General features: G+C 49.5%; 1 protein-coding gene across 1 annotated transcript; it reads right to left on the bottom strand.

The window, feature by feature from the left end:
• Nucleotides 1–221: 221 nt before the first annotated feature.
• CA6 (carbonic anhydrase 6) lies at nucleotides 222–19,864 on the bottom strand. The gene is given in 9 exon segments (XM_042951813.1): nucleotides 222–592; nucleotides 2,650–2,773; nucleotides 3,699–3,808; nucleotides 3,811–3,855; nucleotides 6,173–6,242; nucleotides 9,636–9,728; nucleotides 10,654–10,802; nucleotides 17,661–17,840; nucleotides 19,743–19,864. Coding segments are annotated over 9 exon segments (951 nt in total). The 5' UTR covers nucleotides 19,822–19,864; the 3' UTR covers nucleotides 222–491.
• Nucleotides 19,865–20,669: the final 805 nt, after the last annotated feature.

Below are 20,669 nucleotides of genomic sequence, written 5' to 3'. Positions count from 1 at the left end.
CCCACTAGCAGTCCCCAAGGTAAGACTCTCTTTCCTTTTTCCTAATCCTGGTCCCGGAACCCCTCCTACCTTGATCTCTGTCCCTTCGCCCGTGTCCCTGCGGGGAGGGCACGGGAGGGGTACTCGACGTGGTACAAAGGGATAGAAAAGAGAACTTTTCAAATGACAAATTCTCAAAGTTATTTTATTACACCCAAGTCCCACACGGAAGTTTGGGCTGCTTCGTAATTTACGCAGACAAACCTGCAGGCTTTGGTGGGAAGGTGGTTAGCGCCCCGATCCCTTCGCATTTCTATTCCAGTCAGTTCCCCTCGGTGTCGTCTGACTCACGTCACCTCCGCTCGGGGACGATGGTTTCCCCCATCTTACTCAGAAACCCGACAGGTGCCTCGGGCAGGGTGCGATCCGGACACGGAATTTCTCGGAGCCAGGCAGGGTCGTGGGCTCAGCGGAAGTTCGCCTCGTCCTGCACGCCGCACACTTCGAGCTCCCTACTCTTGGTGGTGTTCCTTCGCTTTCTTCTTTTCAAGAAGACTCTTCAAGTTTTCGAGCTTATTGTCAAGCTTGGTTAGGTAAAGCTGGAACTCAGAACCTAGAATATATCCCATAAAAAGAAGAGTTAACACAAAAAAGGTCAAACCTTTGGCGGTCCTCGTGAAAACAGCACGTGGGACAGCCAGATGCCATTCCCCACACGTGCACTTAGGGAAGGGTGTCTGGTTCCTTAGAATGCCCTCCATGTTCCCACCCCATTGGCTTCTGGCATCTTCACTGTGTCTGAGTTTAGGCTTGTGAGCTGCCAGAATCTGAGGGGTGATATGTCGAAGGGGATTCTAACTCACGGACCTTGGTTTCTCATGTGATGCCCAGGAGCCCTTACCCTAAGGGGACAGAGGTGTTTTCTAGTAAATGAATTTCGAGACATCTCTATTGGCCATTATCTTGTTTTTGTAACTGACCTTCTTTGTCGGGCCATTATTCATTGGTGGGTTGATCATAGTAACCCATCGGGGTGAGATCAGATACAACTACGAGGTGTCAGGTGGGTGACACAACTGGGCTGACTGGAGACCACTGCTGGGCGTGACAGCGGTTCTCTTCTCTGAACAGCAAAGGGGGGCTGTTGTTCAAGTCTCTTGGTCGGGGGCAGGGGAAGAAGCCTTCTTACTATCTACTGGGAGCTGAAGTAATAATCCTAAATAGCCAGTCTCAGAAGGGTGGGCACAGCAGACACATAGGCAAACGGCAGCATCTCGGTCAGAGAGGCGAGGATGTAAAACGTCTGAGCTCCCTCCTGAGGGTACATTGGAAGGACACTCCCCGCTCGTGGAAAGAACATGTGAGACGTAGCATGTGGGCAACGATACAATCTGCATGTGCCCGTTGCAAGAGTCACGTACCCTTTTATTAGGGAAAATGGGAACACGGCAAAATTAGAACAAGGAGTTAGATGAGTGGGTCTATGCCCCCCTTGGCTAGGCTGCTGGTATTCGGCCCTACTAAGGAGGATGCCACCCTTTGGAAAAAGGAATTGGTGCCGTTAATATCATATATAGTATAATAAGGGGGAAAATATCATTATAACTGGTGTCGTTCTTCCTCTGTCAGTATTGTTGGAGGGGCAAACCAGTGCAAGAGAAAACAATCAATGAACCAGTAAGGAAAGATGGAGACAAAATCAAAAAGGGGCCTTTGTTGGTGGGAGGGGAGAACGTGTAAGGAGATTTACAAGTTTCGGAAGATACATATAAGGCTGGGGTAATAGTGGGGCGCTTGGGTGGCCCAGTCAGTTAAGCGTCCGACTCTGGATTTCGGCTCAGGTCATGATCTCATGGTTTGTGGGTTCGGGCCCTGAGTCCGGCTCTGCGCTGAAGGTGTGGAGCCTGCTTGGGATTCTCTCTCTCCCCCTCTCTGCCCTTTCCCTGCTCATGCTCTGTCTCTCTCTCTCTCTCTCTCTCTTCTTCTAAATAAATAAATAAACTTAAAAATAAAGTTGGGGTAATACTGAGTAGGCAATGTTGATTGGAGACCAATTCTATTAGAAGGATATAAAGGTTTCAGTATTCATTAGGAGACATAGATTACAAAGGCCATGAATTCAGGGAATGGGAATAGTTCAGCACCATTTTACAGAGAAACAGACAAAATAGCGACGGGAAAACTGCGGAATATTTGCATTCTTGCAACCACAGTAACGAGGTGAGCCAAGAAGCCTGACCCGGTGGGTTAGAGCGTCCCAGGTTGGCTGGACTGATCATGCCTTCTTCCGGCACCCTGGTGTCTGGGGTGTGATCCCCGAGAAAATGTAGTAAACAATCCGTGCCCGAGTTAACCCCACCTTGGGGGAATGTGTGGGAGTTGGGGATGGGCTTGGGAACAGGCCAAGATAAAGGTATGAGGGAAATAATTTGAGTTGTGTTTAATAAGGTTACCTTGAGCCTACGCTCTTATGGGAGTGTCTGGATGTTGCTAAGCGTCTTAGTCCTCCTACTGTGTCTGGCCATGCCCTTCATAGACTGGCCCATCGGAGCCTCCTGCCTTTTAGATGACGCTCCGTCCGCTACTATTGCCAGACGAGATGGGTCCACCCAGAGAAGGAAGACAACTGGACTGAAAAAATTGCAGACGATAAACAAAAGTTGATCTTACGCTCATTGGGGAGATTCATGAAGTTGGTTTCCACCACTCTGTTGTTCAGGGGCTGGGTCATGCGGTAGATATTGTGGAGGGTCTTGTTCTGGTGATCCAATATGGAATTCTCTAGCTTCCAACCCTGTAGGCCACATGAAGTGGATTATGGAGGGGAAGAGCTACCGGGTAGTTTAAAGGAGTATAATTAGCAATGGAACCAGAGCTTGGATTTATTTATATAACCCTCATAAAGTGGGTGTGAGAAGACCTCAAATCCTGCCACGTGGCAGGGAGAGCATTCATCCTTCCATCCATCCATCCGTCCATCCATCCATTCTTCCAACAATCTCTTTTCATTGTTTTCGAGGACTATTTGGTCACCAGTCGAAAGGAGGGAAAGCAGTAAACAGATTTTTGTGGGTGGGTATCCTTGAAGAGGGTATCCCACCTTTTCCTGGATTGGGGAAATGAAAAGTCTAAGAAAAAGAAATATCTGTTCCCGAGGAGGGACATCACCCCAGAAGGAAACGCCAGCTCTGCCTCTGCAAAGCTTTAATTAACCCAACAAATATTTACGACACACCCACGCTATGCTGGGGAACAGAAGGTGGTGGATACGGCTCTTCTCCCCAGACGGCTGCATGTGTGTGAGCATGGAGACGAGTTAACGGTGAAACTGTCCTTGCACAAAGCCATTTATGAAGTTGGACCGTTAGCCCCATGGAAACGGGGGTTTGTCTATCAAGGGCCTAGAACAGTACCCGGCAGGAGCAACGCTCAGTAAATATTTGCCTTCTCCGTGCGGCTCTTCTCCTCTGCCTGGGGTCCGGTCCCCGTCCTTTTGCCACCTCAACCGGGGCTCCTTGGTCTCTCTGGCCCCTCAACTTGTCCATCTCCGCCACAGCTCTAGTGAGATCGCCCACGGCGGGACAGGTGAGGACAGTAGCCCTGTGCATGGAGAGCACCGTAGGAGCCCAGGTGTTGGTGTTAGGTGAGATTTAGGGGAGCGCGCCCGTCAGCCAGGCAGTCAAAAGGGGAGACTTTTTTGGGGTGATGCCATGCGTTACCTGTGCCCTGGAGAACATGATGGGACTTGCCAGCACAAACCAGTAGACGTTCTCAGTACAGGGAGGAGTGGTGAGTGACCCTTTGTAGCTGTAATAGTGATGCACGTTCTCGGGAGCATGTCCCGAATGTCAAGGTCACTCAGAACTGTGCTCTGTCCTAATGGAGGGGACAAAAGACAACGGAATGTTAGGGGGCCCTGGTGCCCCTGGGGTCGACGGCTCCGGCTCGGACCTGTCCGTGTCTGAATCCCCCGATTCAGCGGAACACAGAAACTGATCGTTGGAGACATTCCCCCAGTTTCGCTTCCTGGAAGGGAAGAGCAAAGACTCTGGGGAGAGACCCACTCAGATGCCTCCTCCCGGATGAGTGGCACCAGTGGGCGTTGACTCCTCAAAAGCTGCTCCCTCATCTGTGGAAAGGGAATGTTCAGTCAGATTGCGGTGAGGGTCAAGGGGGCCATCGAACTCTCACGTAGGCAAGTCCCGATGAGTGTGAACTGCCATCACCACTGCTGAGCAGAGGATACGCTTTATGATAAAGGAAAGAAATTAATCACGACTGCTAGGGGTTTCTGAGTAAGAACTCTCAAGATTTCTTGGTTTGGGCTCGCTTAGAAATGGGTGGATAGGGGCGCCTGGGTGGCGCAGTCGGTTAAGCGTCCGACTTCAGCCAGGTCACGATCTCGCGGTCCGTGAGTTCGAGCCCCGCGTCAGGCTCTGGGCTGATGGCTCGGAGCCTGGAGCCTGTTTCCGATTCTGTGTCTCCCTCTCTCTCTGCCCCTCCCCCGTTCATGCTCTGTCACTCTCTGTCCCAAAAAAAAAAAAAAAAAAAAAAAAAGAAATGGGTGGATAGAGGGGCGCCTGGGTGGCTCAGTCGGCCGAGCGTCCGACTTTGTCTCAGGTCATGATCTCACGGTTCGTGGGTTCGAGCCCCGCGTTGGGCGCCGGTGCTGAGCTCATCCTGCCACACAATCTGAGAACCAAGCTCAGCCACGGTTGGGGTGTGGCTTCAGTGGGGAGAGGGGCTTCAGCAGGGTGTCTGAAGACTCCCCAGCATCCATACCCCTCACAGCATCTAGAGAATCCCTCTTCTGTTCGTGTCAATGACACTGAGCCCCTGAGCTTAACATTGTCTTCACTTTCCATTTTGCATTTTTTTAATGGCAAAGAGTTTAGTTTTTATATATACATAAATAGGCTCATTAAACCAAGACCTCAGAGTCTAGCAGTGCACAACCCCGTGAATAAGCGAAAGAATTCTAAATTTTAGTCTTATTGGAAAGACTTCGAGATACAACCTTCTAAAGGGCTCTAGCACGTAGATTTGGTTTCATAACCGTAATATATTCAAGTTAGTCAAGAATTCCAGAACCATGGTGCAGCTGCTATGGAAAACAATACTTTAAAAATTAAACATACGGGCGCCTGGGTGGCTCAGTCAGTTAAGCATCCGACTCTTGGTTTCAGCTCAGGTCACGATCTCATGGTTTGTGAGCTCGAGCCCCACATCGGGCTCTGCACTGACAGTGCAGAACCTGCTTGGGATTCTCTCTTTCCCTCTCTCTCTGCCCCTCCCCACCCCTCTCTCTCAAAAATAATAAACCCTAAAAAAAAAGAAGAAGAAGAAGGTGAGTGTCTGTCACGTTAGTACATGTTCATCTTTGCAGCCACGAATAAAAATGGCAGCAGTCGGATGTCTGTGTGTCTGTCCAGCTGCATCCAGCCACTTGGCTACAGGCTCTGAGTAGGCGGGACTTGTCTGGAGCTTTGCCAGGTGAGCCCGTGGAGGGGTGGAGGGGCCAGGATGCGGGGCCTGTCAGCATCCTGGCCGTGGTGGGATCTCAGCTGGGCAAAGAGGGATCAAAGGTACGAGGGGTGACAGGAGGGCAAACGGGAGACCTGTGGATTGGGGGTCAGGAGGTCAGGACTGAAGTCAGGGAGCTGGAGTCTGGGAGACGTGGTCAAAGTCAGAAGCACAGAACCAAGGCACCAGAGCTGACGTGGTCGCAGCTCGGGTCATAGGTTTTAGGGGTAGGTGGCCCTTCGGACAAGGATTCTGCCTTCTGGAGGCGGAGGAAAGGGAGACCAGTGCTGCGTGTCTGTGTGTCCAGGCCTGACAAGGAGGGACTTCACTCTTGAGGTGTCTCTCAGCCTGAAGCGAAGAAAGACCTGTCTCTAGTGCCCAGGATCGTCACTACCAGCCGGGGCCAGAGGTGAGAGCCACTGAGAAGACATCCCTGGCGAGCGGCACCCTGGCCATCCAGAGCCTCCGAGGGCGGGAATCAACAGGCAGACCATATGAACAGAGGCTTCTCGGAGGTGTTCACAGCCTGAGCCAATGGTGGGAATTGCTGGGACGAGGGACCTTGCCCAGGGAGGGGCCGCTCCCCTGGCAAGACCCGCGCGCCACCCTCTCTGCCGGTATCACCCTGTCCCCACCTTGTGCCCTCACGGCCGCTGTTGACTTTCCTCACCTGGATACCTGATGTTGTTCAACTGAGAAATGAAGGTGCTGTAGTACGTGTTTTCACCGTAATCCTCGACCTGTGGGAGAAGCACAGAGCGGTGGATCTAACGGAGAAGGGACCTCCATCTGGTACGGTCTCCACCCACCCAGCCATTCGATGGCCCTGAGGGTTGGACAAGCCTCAAGGGCAAGGAGGAGGCAGCTCATCCATGTCCCCACTTGTGTTGGGACAGATAATCTGGCTGCTCTTTGCCACCAACTGCCTGGGCTCGCTAGTCTCTTCCAGGGACACAGGCTGAAGCATTTTGGCAACTTCCAGAGAAAGAGTTTCTCGGTGGTGATGGGTGAGGCCCTCGGGGAATGGGGTAACGATACACCCAGTGACTCTGTTTGGGCAGGGTCAACCTCAGGAGGGTTCACTGTGGTGAACAGGATTTGGTCTCATGTGCTGCCTTCTTCATCCTCAAGACTTGTGACTGAGCCGAGGACAGTCATCTGTCCACGGGAAAGCTGCTCCAATTCTGCCCACTGCCAGGTCGCTATTTTTTTTGTATGGGTGTTGACTTTTTAGAAGTCAGAAAAGTTGCTGGGGCACCTGGGTGGCTCAGTCAGTTAAGCATCCGACCCTTGATCTCGGCTCAGGTCATGATCTCACAGTTTGTGAGATCGAGCCCTGAGTCGGGCTCTGCCCTGAGAGCTCAGAGCCTGCTCGGGATTCTTTCTCTCTCCCTCTCTCTCTGCCCATGCCTCAAAATAATAAATAAATCAACTTTAAAAATCTATAAAAAGAAGTCAGAAAAATTGCTTCTGGTGAAAAAGGTGAATTTTCAATGGTTCTCTTCAGTCAGTGGTGTTGATCGATTCTTCTTCCCCTGTAATGTAGTCTTTTTCTCTCAAAATATCTTAGTACCTGCACTCACTCTTCTTGTGATGATGTGAGATGATAAAATCCTACGTGACGAGGTGAAAGAGGTGAATGACATAGGCAGGGTGACATAGCAGGAGGCTACTGTTGACCCTCTGATGATACATCAGAAGGAGTAACATCCACTTCTGGGCTGCACTTGACCATGAGTAACTAAAACCTCAGAAAGCGAAGTCAAGGATGGGGAAACTACTGTACAATATACAGCCTAACTTATCACAGCCTGTGTCAGGTTAATACTAAATTCCAGTAAAATATAGCAACTTTGCTCCAAGATAGCTCTATTTCTTTCCCACCATTTCTCCCATTTTTGTCATTGACATTACATCCATATATATCATAAACCCAACAATAAGTAGTATAATGATTGCTTTAAACAATCATTTTTTTTAATTTTTAATTTTTTTTAAGTTTATTTATTTTGAGAGAGACAGAGACAGCATGAGTTGCAGGGGGAGGGTAGAGAGAGAGGGGGGGAGAGAGGGAGAGAATTCCAAGCAGGCTCCGTACTGTCAGCACAGAGCCTGATGCAGGGCTTGAACCCACGAACCGTGAGATCACGACCTGAGCTGAAATCAAGAGTCAGATGTTTAACTGACTAAGCCACCAAAGTGCTCCTAAAAGAAATTTTTTAAAGACAAGACAAAAATACATGTATATAGTCTTTTATATTTGCCTACATATTTACCATTTCCAGCATTCTTCATTTCTTTTTGTGGATTTGAGTTACTGTCTGATGTCATTTTCTTTCAGCCAGAAGGATTTTCTGTAATACTCCTTCAGAATTATCTCAGTTTTTCTTTACCTGGGAATGTCTCTGTATCACTTCACTATTGAAGGATGTTTAGCTGGGTATACAATTCCTGGTTGACAGTCATTCCATGGCCTTCCAATGACTTGTTTCCTTTTTTTAAAAAAATGTTTAAGCTTGTTTATTTATTTTGAGAGAGACAGAGACAGCATGAGTAGGGGAGGGGCAGAGAGAAAGAGAGAATCCCTCCTCTGCACTGTCCACAGAGCCCAATACAGGGCTGGAACTCACGAAACCGTGAGAACATGACCTGAGCCGAAACCAAGAGTCAGACCCTTTACCAACTGAGCCACCCAGACACCCCCTTTTTTTTTTTAAAGTAGGCTTCATGCCCAGCATAGAACCCAGTTCAGGGCTTGAACTCATGAACCTGAGGTCAAGACCCGCATGCTGTATGAACTCAGCCAGCCAGGCGTCACTTCTGCTCAGTTCTTAAATTTTATATTTAGCCTGGATTTCTTGGGGTCTCTAGGGACCACCTAGCATCGGCATAGCTTTGTGGTCAGTCCACGATTGTAGCAGAGGTTGTGCTCAAACCCCTCGGGCCCAGAAGATTTGCACCCTCTGCTGATGGATCTGTGTGCGATTTGAGAAGCACATTCAAAGTTCAGCCAGTCATCAGGTCAGCCTCAGTCTTTACTTTCTCTCAGGCCATCTTGGGAAGCTTACACAGCCTTCTGTGGCTCTCTCATTTCTAGGATCTCCCATTAAATTTCTGATTAGTCTGTCACTTACCACTCACCCCAACTAGGACTACACCCTCAGACTGCCAGAGCTGCAAATTTCCCTCTGTTTTCTGTCTTTTCTATCAATCTTGCTGCTTTTACTGATAATGCCCTGGGGCATGGGTTTTCAACTCTACTCCAAGTCAAGTGAGTCCCTCACCCCCAGGCAGTGAAGCTGCTGGTTCTCCTGTCCAGCCTGCCCCAATAAAACTACCTTTCTGACCGGGGCACCTGGTTGGCTCAGTCGGTAAGCATCCGACTTCAGCTCAGGTCATGATCTCATGGTTCGTGGTTCGAGCCCCGCATCGGGCTCTGTGCTGACAGCTCAGAGCCTGGAGCCTGCTTCAGATTCTGTGTCTCCCTCTCTCTCTGCTCCTCCCCAACTCACACTCTGTCTCTCTCTCAAAACTAAGTAAACATTTAAAAAATTATATAAAAAAACCAAACCTACCTTTCTGACCAAGCTGGAGGGTGGGGATAGGAATGGCCCCAGTGTTCTTACTCAAAATTCTAGCCATTTTTCACAGAAAAAATGCCTCAATTTGTTGTTTTCCTTTGGTCCACTTCCAGAGCAGGGATATGGTTGTTTTTGACAATTTCATCCAACTTAATACTTGTTTGGGTGGAAATTGAATTCACTGACCACTTCTTGCCACCTAGCCACAAGTCCTGACCTCCAGACATTCTGAGAAAAGCAGAGGTATTGCCTTTATCTGGCAGGTTGCTGGTTTCCTCTTGCCATCAGACCAGTTTATGTCTAGTCAACTGTGCTGTGATCCTAGGTCTTTTAAGTCATTTGTCTGACTTATCCAAGGTCCCCAAGATTGGTGACACAAAAGGAACACTGACTGTAAGCAAGGGCTGGAAAAGGGTAGATGTTCATTGAGTCAGTGCTTCCAAGAGTGATGAGCTTAGAAATAGATGAGGAGGGGCTGGAAGGAAGACCCTTTGTCTACATTTAATACTTTGGACACCAATCAATGACTTCACATGTGTAGTTTCAGCCTACCTTGATGAGGGCTGCCAGCACAGCTAAGCCATCCGGTGCGCTCTGGGCTATATCGTAGCTCTTGTATTTAGAATTGTAGTGAACGATATGAACCTGTGAGAAAAAAAGGCTAAGTCAAGGGCAGTTTGTGTAGACTTCAAATGCCTCAGGTTTTCAGGGAGGAGCGAAAAGAAAGATACTCCACCCGAGGCCTCAACCTGTCCCACATGAACAACTCTGACTTTCCCTCATCGGGGTATGAGATCTACCAAGACCAGAAAGGTCTCCAAGAATGGAAAGAGCATGAGTGGGATCTGGGGAGATCAATTCAAGGGCAACTCAAGGGCATTTCCCTGACCCCACCTCCCTCCAAGCAGACAAGCTGGTAACGTCCAAAGGGCTCGTGTGGGTTCTCTTGAGAGAGGGCATGAATCACCTTGCCCTGGAGGACACTGTAAACCTGTCATCATCCTCAGGACAAATCTACACAAGAGAGAGAGCCCTGAAACTCTAGAAATTCGGCTGAAACGTGGGCACCTGGGTGCTCAGTGGGTTGAGAGTCCGATTCTTGATTTCAGCTCAGATCATGATCCCAAGGTCATGGGACTGAGCCTTGTGTCCAGCTCCATGATGAGTATGGAGCCTACCTGGGATTCTCCCTCCCTTCCTCTCTCTCTCTCTTCCTCTGCCCCTCTCCCCAGCTTATGCAATCAATCAATCAATCAATAAAATTTAAAGATCACATCCCACAAAAAAAACATTAAAAAAAAAAAAAAGGGAAGAAAAAAACTGGGCTAAAACCAAAGAAGGCTGGCCCCATCCTGTGGGCTGTAAACCTCTACCCTGCTGTAGGTTCCGTGAGCCGGGGACCCTGCCTGAACCGCCGACACAGAGCAGCATCAGTGAATAGTTACAAATGAATGAAAAATAAAGTCAACCTTATAGTGACTTGACTGTCACCAGGACACAGTCTTTTTGGCTAAGGAAAGCGACGGTGGGGTTTGAGGGAAAGAGGGCCCGGCCCGGGTCCTCACAGTACCTCGGCCACATATCTGATCCCATCGATGGTGTGCTCAGAGCCGCTGATCTCTGAGGACTCGCCACCCCAGTGAAAGTGCATCTGCTTGGCTACGTACTCGGTGCCATCGGCGGCCGTCATGCGCATGGTGGGGGGCAGGCTGATCTGCACTGGGGGAGAAAGTGAAGGCCGCAAGTGGTGGAGAGGGGGATGCGCCGGTCAGGGAGCTCCCCTGGCCACCTGCCTACTCACGGGGCAAGCCAGTACTCTGCTGGCTTAGAACGCTGTGAGCGGGGTCACCCACGGGGAGGAGGCAGCTGGCACACAGGGCAGGATGGGAGATCGGGAAGGCACACACCTTCTTACCCAGAGCCAGGGGTCAGGGGCAGGGCCAGCTTGTCAACCCGGGGAAGGGGGGAGGCCCTGAATAAACGTGGCCAGTGGGCACAGAAACCAGAATTCCACTCTCCACTTCTAGACCATCTTGGAATTTCCCCACAGTGTAGGTATAGGAAGGGGGAGCCTCTTGAGACTAGTTTCATGCCTTTTACTACCCAGAATGCTATTGTGAGGCTGGGCTGAGATGTTTAAAATCCTCATCCTGGGGGCGCCTGGGTGGCCCAGTCGGTTGAGCATCTGATTCTTGGTTTCGGCTCAGGTCATGGTCTCACAGTTCATGAGTTCAAGTCCCACATGGGTCTCTGCACTGACTGATGGCACGGAGCCTGCTTGGGATTCTCTTTCCCTCTCGCTCTGCCCCTCTCCCACTCATGTTCTCTCTGTCTCTCTCAAAATAAATACACTTTAAAAAGAAAAGAAAATCTGGGGCACCTGGGTGGCTCAGTGGGTTGGGCCTCCGACTTTGGCTCAGGTCATGGTCTCAGGGTTTGTGAGTTCGAGCCCCACGTCGGGCTCTGTGCTGACAGCTGGAAGCCTGGAGCCTGCTTCGGATTCTGTCTCCCTCTCTCTCTGCCCCTTCCCCACTCCTGCTCTGTCTCTCTCTTTCTCAAAAAAAAATTTTTTTTTAAAAAGAGGAAAGATTAGGTGTTTGATGTCTGTCAAATGTCCCCTTCTTTCCTTCCAAATTGCCGAAAGCAGCAGGGAGCTGTGATTAAGTTCACATGCTGTAAAGCTGGAATCTGGCCCCAAAGATTTTGACATGCCCTTGGGCAGAGCAGGTACTTTGTATTTAGTGCTTAAAATGTGGCCTGCCTCCAAATCAATCCTCGCGTGAAAAGAAAAAAAACAGAAGAGCCTTTAAAAGAAGATGTACAGGGGCGCCTGGGTGGCTCAGACGGTTAAGTGTCTGACTTCGGCTCAGGTCATGATCTCATGGTTCGTGAGTTCGAGCTCCATGCTGATGGAGTGGAGCCTGCTTACGATTCTCCCTCTCTCTCCCTCTCTCTCTGCCCCTCCCCCACTCGTGCTCAAGCTCTCTCTCTCTCTCTCAAAATAAAGAAACTCTTAAAAAATATTTTCAAAATAAATAAATAAGACAAAAGAAGACGTACAAAGTCATCTGCCGAGAGATTGGAAAGCAGACGACCAAGCCAGAGCTTTCCAACTGGCCAGTTAGCCCCATGTGGGATGAAATTCACATGGGTCCATCTAAGTAGTTAATCATGTCGTTTCAAGGTAGTAAGTTTCTAGGATGTTAATATCAAGGGAAGTGGGGGGACACCTGTGTGGCCCAGCCAGTTAAGTAGCTGACTCTTGACCTAGGCTCAGGGCATGATCTCATGGTTTGTGGGTTCGAGCCCCAACTTGGGCTCCGAGCTGACGGCGTGGAGCCTGCTTGGGATTCTCTCTCTCCCTCTCTGCCCCTCCCCTGCTCCCATGCGTTCCCTCTCTCTCACTAAATAAACAAACATTTTTTTAAATATTAGGAGAAGTGGGAGAAGGGGATATGGGAACTCTGTACTATTTCTGCAATGTTTCTAGTCTCAAACTATTTCAAAATGAAAGGGGTTTTTGTTTTTGTTTTCCAACGACGAAACCAGCCCTGCTCCCCGCAGCCTTAGGAAGTCAGAACCTACTGAGAACCGTGCGTCACTCGTGGGCGCCGACTTGGGGATTTGTCCTTTCGCACGGAAGTCTTTTCCCCTCAGGAGCATCTGATCTACGTCAGGCTCTGTGCCACGTACTGAGCTAGAAGGAAGAATGAGAGATCATCCTCCCCTGAAGGAGCCTACCAAACAGAGTGACTGGTAGTACCTATGAAGAGGACAGTGTTGCTTTTCCCACTGAAGACTAGAGGCCCAGTGCCTCAGGCCTGTAAGCTTTTCTTGAGCCTAGGAATATATATTTGGGGGGCTAAAAAATAGAGATAAAGATAAGTAGATACATATATTAATCAGTGAGTACTGGTCCTCCAACTGTAGCTAGTTCACGACTAAAGAAAGTGAGAATGAGCTTTAGAAACTTTTGTAGCAATTTAAGGTTGTTTCCATAGCCAAGCGTGTTTTCAATTTCTTTTTACTGACATATAATTTTATGACTGTTGACTCTAATAATAGAAGATGAGGTACATAAGAATGTAAATATAGGGGCGCCTGGCTGGCTCAGTTGGAAGAGTGTGCGACTCTTGATCTCAGGGTCATGAGCTCGAGTCCCGTGTTGGGTGTAGAGAGTACTTGAATAAATAAATGAACTTTTAAAAAATGTAAATACAGAGTAGAATTTGAAATTAAAAGCACAATACCAATTATGTTAGCACTCCCCAACATTAAATTACATATAAATCTAGCAAAGTGTGTGCAAGATCTCTATATGAAATCTACAAAAATTCTGATGAAAGAAATCAAAGAATAAATAAAGGGAGAGATAGTCTATGTTCCTGCGTAGAAACATTTGACACTGTCAAGGTGTCAGCTCTTCTCAATGTGATCTATGGATTCGATGCAGTCAAATTTCCAGCAAGTTATTTTGTGGCTCTCAACAAACTGATTCTAAAGTTTGCATGGAAAGGCAGGAGACCCAGAATAGCCAACTCAATGTCGAAGAAGACCAATGCTGGAGGACCAATAATCAATACAAGGTAGTATTAGCAAAAGAATAGACAAATAGATCAATGGAATAGAATAGAGAGGCCCGCAATAGACCCACATAAATATACTCAACTGATCTCTAGCAAAGGAACAAAGACAATAGAGTGGAGTCTCTTCGTTAAATGGTGCCGGAAATACTGGACATCCACGGGCAAAGAAATGAATTTACACACAGGCCTTCCACCCATCACCAAAGTTAACTCAAAATGGGCCACAGATCTACATGTAAAATGCAAAACTATAAAATTCCTAGACGATAACACAGGAGAAAACCTAGATGACCATGGGGGTGGTGATGCCTTTTTCGAGGCGACACCAAAGACAGGATCCATGAGATAAATAATCGATAAGCTGGACTCCATTAAAATCCACAACTTCTGTTCTGTGAATGAGATCGAGCCCCGTGTTCCTGGGTATGGAACCTGCTTAAGATTCTCTCTCTAAAACAATAAAATAAAATAAAATAAAATAAAATAAAATAAAATAAAATAAAATAAAATAAAATAATTAAATTAAATTAAAAACAAAAAACCTGATAAAAAATGGGCCAGAGACCTTAATAGACACGTCACCAAACATATACAGATGGCAACTAAGCCCCGTGAAGAGAAACTCCACCTTGTACGTCATCAAGGGAACACAAATGAACAACAATGGGGTACCTCTGTACGCCTGTTAGAACCGCCATAAGCCAGAACACCGACACCACCAAATGCTGGTAGGATGTGGAGAAACAGGAAGTCATTGCTCACTCACTCAATGCAACATGGTGCAGCCACTTGGGAAGACTGCTTGGCAGTTTCTTGCAAAGCTAAACCCATTCTTACCATACAGTCCAGTACTCATGCTCCTTGGTATTTCCCCAATGGAGTTAAAACTTACGTCCATGCATCTGCACATAGATGTTTATAGCAGCTTTACTCATAATAATTGCTGAAACTTGAAAGACGCCAAGATGTCCATCCAGACAATGGGACATTACTCAATGGTAAAAAAAAAACAATGAGCTATCGATGCAGTCATGAAAAGACACGGAGGAACCGCATTGCTAAGTGAAAGAAGCCAATCTGAAAAGGCTACACACTGTAGGATTCCAACCACATGACATTCTAGAAAAATCAAAACTGTGGAGACAGCAAAAGGATCAGGGGTTGTCAAGGACGGCAGCGGGGGGAGAGAGGAGCAGGCAGAGCACAGAGGGTAATTAGGGCCATGAAAACACTACATCATACTATCATAAGGAATACATGTCATCCTACATTTGTTCAACCCCATAGAATGTATAACACCAAGAGTGACCCCTAAGGTAGGTTATGGACTGCTGGCGATTGTGATGTGTCAAGGTCAGTTTATCCTTGGGGAAAAAAATGCACCATTCTGGTGAGTGATATTGGTAATGGGGGAGACAATTATGTAGGGGCAGGGGATACATGAGAAATCCCTGTACTTTCCACTTAATTTTGCTATGAACTTAAAACTGCCCTAAAATAAATGAAGTCTATAAAAAATATGTATATATAAATATATTTTTATTTATGTCATTATTATTTATCATTATTATATCATCGTCATTATTATAATTATTTATCATTATTATCATTATATTTTTATTATTATTTATAGCAATTATTATTTGTATTATTTGTAGTATAAATATAATCTAGATATAATAATTTACTTACAAATATAATTCTATATAAATATAGAAGATAAACCTCAGATCAGGACATTTATATTTATATTATAATATAAATAATTTATATTTTATAAATTATATAAATATTATTTATATTATATATAACATGTTATACGTAATACATATATCATACATACAATATATATATTTATATTAAGATATTATATTTTATATCTTAGGTCCAAGATATAAAAAGAACCCTACAAAATCAAAATTAATAAATTTTCTTATAATGTTTATTTATTTTTGAGAGACAGAAAGAGACAGAGCATGAGCAGGGGGTGGGGGGAGCAGAGAGAGAGGGAGACACAGAATTTGAAGCAGGCTTTAGGCTCTAGCCTCTGTGCTGTCAGCACAGAGCCCGATACGGGGCTCGAACCCACAAACCGTGAGATCACGACCTGAGCCACAGCCGGACGCTTTAACCGACTGAGGCGCCCCAAATTAATAACTGTTTAAGTATATCATACCACCTTTACTGTTAAACTTATTCATCAAATGTTATTAAATTTGAAAATTTGTCGATTAGGGTTTTTTTTCCTTCCGTAGAATTCTTGAAGCTTGGCGCTTGCTGAAAATGTATAAGCAATTGTAAAGAGTTCTGAAAATCTTTCAAAATACGTTAAAAAAAATCTAAGTGATGTGAGCTGTGAGTGCGCTCCCATACCTTTGATATGATGTCGGGTAGCTTGGGGACCCTACAGGCCTCCAGCTTCCAGAAAGCCCGGCGCAGTCCATCGGAGGAAGGCCCAGGGCCCTCTCCAAACCGGGAGGAGGAAGCCACCAGTCACCACAAGGCCCTGGGAAGCTGGGGTCTTCTAACACCTCCCCTCTCCCGGATCCCCAGCACAGAGCCCTGCACACCAGGCATGTAGCAGGAACAGCCCAGGTACCAGCGGGGGCGCTCGATCCCGCGATACCCCTGGCTGGCTATCCTGGTGGGTCAACCAAGCTTCTCCCCTGCCTTCAGCTGCCACCTGTGTCCCCTCTTCATCGAGGGCAAAGAGAGCAGCCGAAGCTCCTGGTGGCCAACCTGCTGGAAGCTTCAGAGCTAACTCTGGAAGCAGGAGCTTGTCATTAATGATAAAATGAGGCTTCCGTGAATTATTTGTGGAGTTCAGTGATCCAGGCCACGTGTACCCGAGGCCTTTCACAGACCTGTGTTCTCCTGTGTTCACCAGTCTCATCAAGGGCAGCTGGTTTATCTTCTCAATTGTGCAAACAGGAGATATAAGTCCTGTGACCCATGCACCTAAGCGGGTGGGCAGTAAATTGGCCCAGCACGGGGGGGGGGGGAAGGTGGAGGGGAGGTGTCCGAGGAGGATGTGGGGAGGGGCCAGGCTTCCAGGGTCTGGGTCTGGCTCAGCCACCAGAGACTGCATAACCTTAAGTCCTTCGGCCTCCCAAGGCCTCTGGCCTCCACCCCAAACGATGCCCCCTGTGGGGGGTGGGAGGCTCAGAGGAGATGGGCCCCCTTGGAAAATCAAAACAGGGTGTTCAGTAAACAGAAAGCAATGGGTTTTACAGCTGTCCAGTCCAGGCTTCTGAAGTGGGGGTCCCCAAGACTCAGGCCAGACTTTTCCTGTCTGACCTCCACCCCCTTCCTGGAAGGGAATAGAATACAAAACCTTCTTCTTTTTATTAAACAAAATCTTTTTTAATGTTTATTCACTTTTGAGAGACAGAAAGAGACAGAGTGTGAGCAGGGGTGGGACAGAAAGAGAGGGAGACACAGAATCCGAAGCAGGCTCGAGGCTCCGAGCTGTCAGCACAGGGCCCGACATGGGGCTCGAACCCATGAACTGTGAGATCACGAGCTGAGCCAAAGTCAGACGCTTAACCGACTGAGCCACCCTGGTGCCCCAAGCTTCTTCCTTTTTAAACCTCTGAGAAATACTGACTGGCCCAATTGTCAGACATTTTGGGCCCATCAGACTCAATACAGGAAATATGGAAAATCAGACCAGCGCACAGATCAACAGAACACGCAGGCAGGTCAGTGGCCTCAGCAGCATTGTCTCCATCGGCTGGAGTTCTCGCTGGCTGGGCCAGAGTGAGCTTGGGGAGAGGCTAATGCAGAAGGAAGGAGCCAGCCAGGAGCTGAGGCAAAAGACAGAGGCCCTGCTGTGCAGCTTGGGGAGAGCCCCCGCCCTCCCCCCCCCCCCGGCCCCACCGTGGCCCCAGCTCCCAGCCTGTGCTACACCTCCGCGTGGGCCACCCTATCATCTGGCACCTGCTCCCTCTGCCCAGCGCCCGTGGACCGCAGCCAGACACCTGCCCCTTACCTGTGTGGCCGTTGTTGGTCATGGGGAACTGGCCCCCCTGGGACTTGTAGCCTGTCAGGTTCAGAGCCTTCAGGGAGGGGTTGTACTGAACGTTTCTCCTCTGCAGGTCGATGGGTGACTGTCTCCTCCCCCCGCAGCTGGGGTACTCCTTCGACCACTGTGTTTGGTCCAGTGGCCCCTCTGCGACAGGAGAGAGCCAAAGGGGTCACAGCTCTTTGAGGGGCTCAGTTCACAGCAGGGTCCGCCCATCAAGAGGCCAGGATCAAGGCCAGAGGTCTGCCTTCTCGAAAGCAGAGCCTGGCCTCCAGAAGGAGGGAAGAGGGGCATCGTCAAAGTCGTCTCTGGGGAGCCTGCTATCTGGGGGGCTTTGAACTCCTCCCCTGTTTCAGTCATTGGCCCCGAGAAGAGAGTCAGGGCTTAGAAAAACAATGAAAGTCTTTATTATATAGCTTTAGTTCCCCCCTGGAATGGGAATACACTAATAAATGCTCTGGAAGTCTCCCTGGGCTTGGCATTGCTGTGTTACTTTAGGGGTCCTCTCTCCATTTGCTCCCAATGGCACAGTTTTCCTTCCCCTCCCCCAACAATAGTGCAGTTCCCTCCCCCCACTGCAGGACCGCCCACCTGTTTACCCGCTCCAACCCCTGTCATTGGGTCCCAGGATGGTAAAGACCTCTACGGATTCAGGGCAGGAAGGGAAAGAAAGCATCAGGTTCAAAGATGACCAAAGTGATGAGGTGGAAAAAAAAAAAAAAAATCAAAGTAAGGAAATGTATCTTTTTTGAGGTGGGTAATAATTCTAGGGGAGAGAAGGAAGAAAGCTAGTCATTGCCAGGGGAGGGGGGTCCCCGTGGGTCCTGCTCATACCCGCCCACTTGCAGTTGGGAATCCAGGCTCTCTCCCCACCTCACCCGGTGGCTGCAGGGGGCGGGGGCGTGGCTTGTTTTAAGGAAGCCGTTTGCATCAGGGGCCGCTCCCAGTCTCTTGGTTTTGCAATATACAGGAAAGTCAAGTTTTTATTTCTCTGCTCTTTATTTAATACTATAAACCAATATTTAAGCAATTCTTTCCTAGAGGCAGGATGCCAAGATCACGGCCAGAGGTCCCCGGCACAGCCCCCCTCCCCCACCACATGAATCAAAAGGCTTTGGGGCCCTTGTCCCTAGCAGTGTTGTGGCTTTCTGAGTATTCCCAAAAGGCATTTGAAGTAGCCACCCCAAGCGCTCCTGGGCCCCTGATGGCTTTCCAGAAGGCCCCCAGTCTCAGAGGCTGGGCTGAGACTGGGAAGGACAAGACCTGCCTGTTGGAATTCTCCCCCTTGCTTGTCCTTCTGAACCACCCCGAGTACCAAGGAGCCCGGGGACTTCTCTGCCCCAGAGCGGGGCGGTTGGTTGGTCAGAGGGGGTCGCTCTGCCCTCTGAAGCTGGACTTTCTGAGCCTCCCATGACGTCCCTAATTCTGTTCCCCTTGACCTAACAGACATACATCCACCCCGAATGTATGCTTCCCCCTGTGCCTGAAGCTGGGGGCACCGTGTGCAGAGTGGGTCCGCCAGCGACCCTGAAGGCCGTCCAGAGCCCCATCCCTCGGTGCAGTGCAGAAAAGGGGGGGCACGGGCAGGAGCTCTCCTCAGTGCCCCGTGGGAGGAACGTTTCGCGTCCAGATGTGCAGATTTGGGTCTCAGCAGGCCCACGGCAACTGGGAGGCGGCAGCCTGGGGGCTGTGCACAGTGGAGATGTTCTGGGTGAACCTCCTACCACGAGCTCCCCACGAAGAAAGCTCTCGCAAACCCGCACACCCTCTGTGAGGCCGCAGGGAGCCCTCACAACTTCATTTTCCACATGCAGAGACGGAGAGAGCAAAGGGCTTTGCAGTCAGAGGGCTCTCCAACCAGCGCTGTGGCCGGAAAAGGTTCTAAGGCAAAGCACCTGCAGACGATGTGGGGGTCCGGGAAGGGAGAGCGAATTCCTCTTGTCCTAATCGGGGGGTCTGGGTTCAGGGTGCTCTCCGTAGCCTTGAAGGGCAACCCCAGCAGGGGTGAGGGTAGCGAGGAAGCACACAGCCCCCGAGGCGCGGGCTTACCTGAGTAGGTCCACTGGGAGCCATGCTGGGCCCGGGCCCCCAGGAAGAGCAGAGCCAGCAGGGGTAGGAAGGCCTCCATGGAGCCACAGGTCTGGAATCAGGCTGATGCAGGGGACGCTCTTCTTTTAAACACTCAGAAACTGTCAATAACAATTTACCGAGTCTGGTTGATTGACCTACCTCCGCTGCACCCACTAAAACAATAACGCCTTCCCACAATGGCCCTTGTGACTTGGTTGACTGGGCCAGGTGGTGTGGCCTGACCTTGCCCGATCCCCGCTGGCGTCATCACCACGAGCGGTTAGCCCACGGCTTTGATTGTTCAATGCCCTAACTTATGACAACTCACTTGAAGGGCCACACAGTGCGCCCTTTGTGGATGAGCCACCACAGGAGAGGGAAAAGGCCCAAGGCAGAGGGAAGCAGGATGGGGAGGATTTCCCGGGACAATGGCACTTCCTGTGCCCTTGCTCCTGGCACGCGGGGCTCTGGGAACGGGTGAGGGCCATCCCCAGGGCCGGGAAAGCCCGGCCGGGTTCCGCTTGGTATTTCCTGCCCTTCCTTGGCGGTCCACACAGGCCGCCGCTGCTGCAGACCTTGGAGGCCCCGCCAGCCCCTCCACGTTTGGACGTGGACCTGAGAGTCCTACCCGTAGGCCCCTTGTGCCCTCCTGCTCGCGCTCGGATCACCCGTAGGCCACGTCCCCGTGTGTGCCTTCGGGCCTTCGCGCTAGCCCGGGCGTCCGTGTGTCTCCGTGGGGAGCATTTGTCCTGACGGCTGCAGTGTGCTCGGTCACACCCACGCGTGTTGGATCGGCCCAGCGCCTGACCCCTCCAAGTGTCCACTTGGGCAAACCGTCCTTGAAACTGGCTGAGGGAGAAACTTCTGAGTTTACACCTGCTGACAGGCCAGCGTTTCCCACGCACG

This window comes from Panthera leo, chromosome C1 (assembly GCF_018350215.1).
Source record: "Panthera leo isolate Ple1 chromosome C1, P.leo_Ple1_pat1.1, whole genome shotgun sequence".
In the NCBI taxonomy this organism is placed as follows: Eukaryota; Metazoa; Chordata; class Mammalia; order Carnivora; family Felidae; genus Panthera; species Panthera leo.
This window is presented reverse-complemented; position numbering and strand designations above follow the sequence as displayed.